The sequence below is a fragment of the Charadrius vociferus genome, unplaced genomic scaffold (assembly GCF_000708025.1).
Source record: "Charadrius vociferus isolate BGI_N301 unplaced genomic scaffold, ASM70802v2 scaffold323, whole genome shotgun sequence".
In the NCBI taxonomy this organism is placed as follows: Eukaryota; Metazoa; Chordata; class Aves; order Charadriiformes; family Charadriidae; genus Charadrius; species Charadrius vociferus.
The window spans coordinates 71,398-79,553 of NW_009647692.1; the positions used below are offsets into that span (position 1 = coordinate 71,398).

The 8,156-nt window shown below is 40.0% G+C and overlaps 2 protein-coding genes across 2 annotated transcripts in view; one reads left to right on the forward strand and one right to left on the reverse strand.

Annotated features, from left to right (window-relative positions):
* Window positions 1-1,039, reverse strand: part of FBXO39 (F-box protein 39) — a 5,033-nt gene extending 3,994 nt beyond the window's left edge. The window contains 1 exon segment of the mRNA XM_009881468.1: window positions 994-1,039. Coding sequence (XP_009879770.1) covers window positions 994-1,039 — 46 coding nt within the window.
* Window positions 1,040-1,267: 228 nt separating this feature from the next.
* On the forward strand, window positions 1,268-6,038 carry FAM64A (family with sequence similarity 64, member A). The gene is made up of 5 exons (XM_009881437.1): window positions 1,268-1,558; window positions 2,406-2,740; window positions 3,485-3,486; window positions 3,553-3,640; window positions 5,912-6,038. Exons 1-5 carry the CDS (start codon window positions 1,268-1,270, stop codon window positions 6,036-6,038), a joined length of 843 nt encoding a protein of 280 aa, XP_009879739.1.
* The last annotated feature ends 2,118 nt before the right edge of the window (window positions 6,039-8,156 follow it).

Here is an 8,156-nt window from a genome sequence, read left to right on the forward strand (position 1 = left end):
CGGGAGCGCGAACTGCCCGGGGGAGCCGCGGGGCCCGGCCGTCCGCGGCCTGTCCGCCGTGGCTGCGCAGAAGCTGCCGGTTGCCTCTGCTGCGGGGCCCAGGTGGACTGGAGCAGCGCGTCGTATTGTGCAGTGCCAGTTTGATAACAGATAACCGTAACCCTGGGACGGTAGCTGCTCCCTTCAAGGCACTTCACCCGAGTAATATTTTCTAGCATAAAGCAATCAACAGTAGTTAGCGGTTCATCAAAAGGAAGCTGGATAGGCTGCGAGCTAGTAAGAGAAGTGGCTGGTTTCCCCATTACTAGCTTTTCCTTTTTGCCACGTGCAGAATGCATTGGAGGTATTAGTATCTCAAACACCTTCTGGATGAAAAGATTTCAGTAAGCCTTATTGCTTTCTGACAGAAATAAGGACACTTGTGAGAGATGGAGACAATTTGGGAGATCAGATAGGAAAGCCTATTGATACTTCTTACTAATATGTGGTATAATGATGGTAGAGACCTCCCAGCTTTTTTTATTAACAGTAATCTGCAATGAAGTATTAGTAAAATTAATTCACTCTCAATTCATATTGCTAAAATACATTTGCATTTCAATTGCTTCTTAGAAGTAATTCGCTAGCAGTATCCTAACTTGAGAGCTAGTGAAAATTGTTTAAACTACAGATACGTATATATGTTCAAATTGTTGCATACCCTATAGATAAAAGGCATTTTAGCCCTTCCCAACAATGTCTTCTGCCAGTAACAATCCTGTCCGTTTCAGGACTTATGTATCCACAATGATAACTGTGACTGAAGTGTGGGTCTTCAGCTAGCAACTCAGGTATGAGACAATAGCACCTGTGTAAACTTGTCTGGCAGTGGAAAGCTGTTTTTTTGATTAATGAAGGAAAAAATCTGGGATATGAGACCTTAGTCTGAGACACCAACAAGAAACTTGCAGTTACAGAGTATTCTGCCTTACAAGCTTGAGGCTCGCAACTTACCGGGTCTGATGTCCAGTGCTGGAAATGCAGTATAAGACTTCTTCATGGACGTGCACAGACCTAAACAGCTGTAGAAATCAATGCTGTTCTCCTTCAAGCCTCCAAGTAAAAGTCAACTCAGCTCTGGTTTTGTTGTTTCAGGCAAATGTAACTGAGTATATTGTATAACACTTTCTATGTCACCTTTTTCACACTGCCCCGTACCTTGTTCTGTCTAATTCTTGCTCTCATTTTGATCGTTTCAGAAATAACATTGACCAAGAACGGGAACAAGATGGTATCTGTACTCCAAACTGTCAAGGCAAAGATGGCCTGGCGGAAACACCAGCTCCTACCTGACTTCGATGAGAATGAGAGCCCTGTACCTGACAAATTCAAGAGAAGGGCTTCTTTGAGTTCTCTCAATACCATCCGCATGTCTCTAAGGAAGCGAGTACCATTAAAGAACGTAGATCTGAATTTTCATAAGACCCCAACTTGGGAAAGTCTGGAAGCAAGACAGAAGTGCCAAACTCTTCAGAGTATTAAAAGAACAGCAAAAAATGCTTTTGGAACAGTATCCCAGGTACCTTGCAGTGGAGTGTGGATAGAGTTTAGTTTTTGCTTCAACTTCAGTGAAGCTTAGGCTTTCTGGACTCTGTACAGAATGCTGTATTCCAGAGCGTGTATCCCACACACTTGCACACTGTAATGTTGTCTCATAGATACTAACTAGTAAAATCTTTAATATTCTTTCTAAAGTATAGACAGGCAAATTATGGATCTGGCAGAATAGGGAGGAAGGTGAAAAGAAGAAATATGAGATGTAGTTACATCAAAACTTTCATTTTATTACTAAGTAAATGCTTTTCCCCTACTGTATGTCATGATATATGGCAGAGCAGCCTTCACAAGGAGGAAGGTGAGTAGAGACTGCCATTCCTTGCAAAGAATTGTTTCTGAGAAATGTGCAGCTCTTTGGATCTTCAGATCCAAAGCGTTTAAAGTTTTTAACTCCTTTTCCTGTACCCATACTATTTATTAGCTCATTCTTCATTATGGTCAATCTAAATTTGGACTGACAAAAACTGCTAGATTGTAGCATGGTAGCAAACTCGAGCTTGCACTTCCCTTCGGTGGAGACCTGATTTTTAACCACATCATTTATATGTTAGGGAGCCTGGCTCTTTCCTGCATAAGAGCAGCAGGAGCTTTGTTCCAATGCCTGCTGAAGTCCTTGACGAGTTCCAAGGACTGGGGAAGCACATGACTCCAATGCAGATGGGTACAGACAGTGGAGAAGCACACATGCTAGACTAAAACTGATATGAGAAAGAAAGCTAGGGATTCAGCTCAAATTTTGTTGTCTTTCTGGTTCCAAACTGTAGACTGAGTTTGTTTAGCATAACTTGTCTGTTTAATGCTTTTTTCAGAAAATACAGAAGTCTTGCCAAAGCCCAGTTTGCTCAATGGTGACCTTTCCAGCTGAATCCATCAGCAGAAACTATGCAACCAGTTCTACCAAGACAAGAAGTACTACACCTCGAACCCCTTGCCATAAAAAGAGTGTTGCTCCAGCAGCCAGTTCCAAAGGGACCCCAAGATCTAGCAGAAGAGCCTTGCTTGGGCCAACAAGGGTGTCAGAACATAAAGAATGGAGGGGTTTCTCATCCTGGCTTGGTAAAGGTGCTGTCTCTCTCCGGAGATCACGAAGAGCAGCAGCACTGAAGAGCCCGTATTCATCACCTGCTTCTGCCAGCAGAAAGATGTAAGCCACATTCTTCTGTAAACCTTATTCCTTTTTTATTATTGCTGTGATTAGAATATCTTGCAAGGTGAAAGGCAAGATACGAAGGTGCCATCCCACTCCCCTGAAAGGGTGTGCTGTTCGAATAGTTAAGAAAGTAGTTACAGGTCCCTGTACAGATAGGGACTGAGTAGTGCATAAAGCTGAAACATGCAACTTAATTTTGTGCTGTGACAAGAACTTTTTAAAAATCACTCTCCCATGGGGTAAGTTTACACCATATCTCTGATGGGGACTGGTGCTGAGAAACTAGAGACATACCCGAGTTCTTTGCTGATGCCTTTCTGGTAAAGAAAAATGCTCTCAATGCATCTTACTCCTGCTTAGTGCTGTTTCCCAAAGTTGCTATTTGTATTGCAAAGATAACCTAGAATAGCTCCGCTTATGCTGAGCTCTTTATAGAGAGGAGAGAGAGTCTTGCCTCAAAGACTTAACACAAATCAGATAAAGGGATGTGAGCTAGGGAAATACTTCATAATGCACACATAGGTTTTTGTTTTGGTCAAAGTCATATGAAAAATGTCAAACTAGAAGCTGAATCCAAGCCTTGTGAATCCGAACCCACTGTTTGAATTGGAAGATAGCTGTCTTACATGAATGGAGATTTGAAGCAGTTGGTGAGTGGACTTAAGAGCATGACTGCTACAGCCCTAAACTTCTCTGGGTGAAGTCTGGAGGTAACTAGAGTTGTTACTGCAGGGACAGAGGTTTGGGTAGTGTCACCTAGTCAGTCTGTCCTGTTTGATCTTTAGTAACAACCATTCTGTTTGCAGAGTTTGACTGTGAGTTGCAGCTGGTCTCCTCAGGGATTTGCCAATTGAAGCATATCTCCCAGGCATTTGATGATGCTGTTGTGCAAGAGTAGACCTAAATGCCGCTAACTGTCCCTCAACTTTTAGCAACAGGCTACCTCCCACTTGGACATTGCCAACTGCAGGCTAAGTGATCCCTGTAAATCAGGATGAGGAATAGTTGCAGAACTTTCCCAGATGTGATGTAGCAGCGCCTGTCTTTCTTCAAGATACCTGTGCAGATTACATCTGTAGCTGGACCTGCAGCTTCTACAACCTGTCAGATGTTCTCTGGGTTTATTGCTGTGGAAGTCAGATTTTTCCCAGCAAGAGCCTACCTTTGACCTTGTGTGAGAACAGTACCTCCCTGCCTCTGTTTAAAAGACAAGCCAATTGAGGCGGGGGATGGGGAGGCGGGAACCCCATTGCACTGACTCTGTCATTGGTGCCTGCAAATTTATATGAAAATCCTTTTATTAGGTAGCATTATGTTAACAAATAGTGCATAGTACCCATAACTCAAAGGTTTAGAGGATGCAGAAGCCTCTTATACAACACCTTGGTTAATCCATGAGGTGGTAGGCTGCTGTGTTTGTGAAGCTTATGTCATTCTGAATTAGATGTATTAAAACAGTAAAAACTAAGGGTCAGAAGTCTTGTCACAGGGCAATTCCCTAAACCTCTTCCTCTCTTAAAACACTTGATATCAAGTATTCAATAATTAAATGTCAAGCACCTAAAATCCTCTACAGAGAGCTTAGCATTAAGTGCTTTTATCTGCAAAGATGTAAGGGCTTAAAATCCTACATTGTTCCAAAAATTCAATTTTTGCCAATGAGACCATTTCTAGATAACTATAGGTTAAATCTTGTATTAAGTTAATGACCACATCCATTGAAAGTTCACTAAATCTCACTCCTAATGTTCTCCCATCTGTTAGTGATATGACAGTTTCTCTCATTCGTAACTGAAGATAGTATCAACCAGGTAAAGTAGTTGTTCACTTACCTTGTTTATACCTGCATGCGTCTGTAGGGAGAAAACCTGCTGTTTGGAGACAGAAAGGCTTGTTAACTCATGCTTCCTTAAAGTATTATTATGCAGAACCATGGGGTTCTTCCCTCATATTCACTGAGGCTGTCTCTGCTACAGCAGATCCTTGTGCAGTTATAAAACTTCACCTCTACATTGTGGATTAGTGAAACCTTGTGGGTTTGGAATGAACTGCAAGTTGGACTTCTATGCAAACAGCAGCTTTTCTCACCCTGGACCAGAAAACTACTGGTACTAATGTCGTTGTCACTCAACCTCAGTTCTCACTGATTACTAATGAAGATCACAAAGCATGACAGAACAAACTATTACCCTGAGCTGTCTAATTTTACAGCCTTTCTTTTTCATCCCTACCATTGTCTTAGCAGTTAAGACTATGCTATCACAATAACAGCAGTGGATACCTGTATTGCTGGCATTTTTAAAGACAGCTATTATACCTAAATGGATGGGAACAGGAATTCTTTACTGTAAGTTTCTAAACATCACTTCTAATGTCAATTCATTGAACCACTACCAGGTAAATGCCTCTATTATCTTCACTGAGATCTGTATTGTGACATTAATATCTTCACCCATTATGTTGGAAATGTTCTTTTTGTTAAAGGGGAAGTTACAACCTGAATACTATGTCCTATTTTAGCAATAAAGATAGGTGTAAGACGTTTATTGCTGTAACTTTTCAGGTAAAAACAAGAGCAGTTTTAAATGCTTGACTGAAGCTTTAAACAGTGATGTTGAACTGCTTCCACTAAGCAGTTTGGTCCAGTTCTCCTGCATGTGTAGATGCATACAATGTTTTCTGTCACTGGCTGGTTTGTAGGTTACCTACTGGAATAATTGTGATATAAACCTTTTTTTGGAGGTGCCCTTACAGTCTTGCATATGATTTTCTGCTCTAGTATCCAATTGCTGTGAGTTTTAGTGTTACAGCTCCCTTTTAATCTTTTCCATGATGAAACAAACCTTGATCTCAAGCTCTTTGTAACTGCCAGCTCCATGTATTGTTCTAATGTTTTTCATTTTAATGAATTAGATTACATCACAAGAAATGCTTCTGTTGCTAGTTAGTCTTGCAGTACCTAATTGATGTACTGCCACTTATGCTCACTGAAGGTAACAAAATATTTTCTTGCTAGTGTTTAGAACTATTAATACAGTGGAAGTGTACAGGTGACAGACCTCTTCCTTGCTCCCATCTAACAGTTTTCCAGCAATTTGCGTGACAACCAGTTAATTAACCTACTGACTTCATGCTGCTAATGGCAATCTTGTTGTTTTTCTGCAGGCAACACACAGTATCAAACTACTACTATCTAATGGCACAAAACTTACAGGCTGCATGTCGATCTCGGAAACTTTCTCAAGCTATTGGAAGGCAAGCGAAGAAACTCCATCGAGCACTTGGTACCTAGACAGAGATGGCTGTAACTATATTAGTTTATCAGCATATATAAAGGAGATCTCCGTGTAGCACTTGAAAGGGTGCACTCTATACATTGAACAAGCCATTACATTTTATAATCTTTCTTGACAAAGCAGCTCAGGACTTCCCTTCCCTTGCTTTCTTTTTTCAAGTGAACAGGAGAATCAAAGTTGTACCAGTGTATTGTCTCCTGCTGAGATGAGGGACCATCTTGAATGTGACTTTCATAAGGCAGCAAGTACTTTGAAACTTATGTTGACCTGACCAGTATGAATGGCCGCAGCAAGGGCCACAGACTTACAAAGGGTGATCACAGGTAACAGTAGTATTCAGACTGGTATGCAATCGCCACAAGTTTTAGTATGAGTACTTTGTATACTAAAAGTACTGGTCCATTATTTTGAAAGCCTAACATTTTTTTTTCTGTATACATACAAACCAAAAGTTAAGCATCATGTTTAACTGGAAGTTAATAAAACAGTAGTGGCTTGTTTGAGTTCTGACCACACCTGCCATTCCAAGGCAACAGGTTTCTGCAGAGTCACTCATGTCACAAGAGAGGAGCCACATCAGGACTCTAATTCATGGCCTTAAGAATTGCTATTAGATTATCCTAACTAATCCTATTAGGGTTTATTTGATGAAGTATACTAAGCATTTGATACTTGTATTTTGCTTCTAATTTTTTTTTTAAAGTCACATCCATTTGACAAGCCTTTTTTGGTAGGTGATTCAGTTTAATAAAGTTTAGTTTTTCAAACTAAAGCAAAGATTGCTCAAGCTTTTAAACTTCAACACCAGGGCTGTTTTCCATGGTAGCAGCTTTGTGCAGGCTTCTCAAATTACATTCATTCTAAGATGAATCTTCCAGCAAAAAATTGACTTGGGAAACTTTGCTCTACATTTTTAAGATGCGCATGTAATTTAGTAAAACTGGAAGTACTAAAATGTTAATGGTATTAAGTACAAATACAGGAAGTAGTCATGGTCAATTCTGATTTATGTGAAAGTAATGATTTTAAGTTTGCTCCTGATTTTTTTCTTGTCAAACTAGACTGTGTTTTAAAATAGTGAAACAGTTTATGAGGCCTGGAAACATGAAAACAACCTTAACTTCCAGGCTTTCAGGTCACTGAAAGCTTTAGCTTGTGTTACTTCTTGATTTTGTGTTTGTGTGTGTCTTGTGTTGTGGTTTTGGGGTTTTTTAACCACCTTTCTATATGGAACAGTAGCTTGAAGTTATTCTTTGCGTGTACTGAAACTACTTCTATAAAGCTTTCACAAAGATGGTGTCTCATTATGGAAATATTTTCTTATATGACTTTTCCAAAGGAAGGAGGGTTGGAGTTTTATGAAGCGTCAGCCTGCAATCTAAGTATTATTTCAGATGTATTAAACAGCCTCTACTTAGACTGTTTCCACTGGCTACTAGGATGGGTACAATGATGGTCTAATACTTCCCACATCACTGGCAAGAAAAATCAGTGACACTAATTGCTTAAAGCCAAGGAAAATTTTATTTGAGTAATCTGTTATAAGATTTTAAAAACCAGCTCACATCAAAATCTATACCAGTTGTAGAAATCTTACTCCTTATTTCATATTAAGAAATTCATTATTGTACACTTTTGAATCTTTACAAGGCAGCCATAAGAAATATAAACATTTGTCACCAGATAGATAGAACCTTCTCACTGACAAACAATATTTAAAAGTATGCACTTAATAAAACTATAGACTGAAAGAACATGTACAATTTCAAGTTTCCTTGTATGAATTCAGTTGTAAGTGGACTGCCCCCTTCCCTCCCCCACAAATAGAAAAATAAGTTATGTAGAAGGCTTGGGGTTCTGTGAGAGGACTGCCATTCTGGGCCCTACACCAGTCCTCCCAGAATAACCTTATCTTTAAAGCTTGCAATCTGTGTATACCATGTCCCAGCACGTCACAGTAAACCTGCCTCTCTCCCCCTTAAGTTCTGTACATCCTTAAAAGTGAGAAAATGAGCTGCCAAATTTGTTTCATGTCCCTCACGCCCCACAATTCAGTTTCAAAGGTAGCTTATTGAGATAAATACAAATAAAGGGTAAACTGTAATTCCCTTACC

Bases quoted from the DNA above. Each gene is read 5' to 3' on its own strand.
- FAM64A (XM_009881437.1), top strand. From the start codon at position 1,268: ATGGTATCTGTACTCCAAACTGTCAAGGCAAAGATGGCCTGGCGGAAA. The intron at 1,559-2,405 runs GTACCTTGCAGT...TGCTTTTTTCAG, and splicing joins CTTTTGGAACAGTATCCCAG to AAAATACAGAAGTCTTGCCA. The intron at 3,641-5,911 runs GTAGACCTAAAT...GTTTTTCTGCAG, and splicing joins GATGATGCTGTTGTGCAAGA to GCAACACACAGTATCAAACT.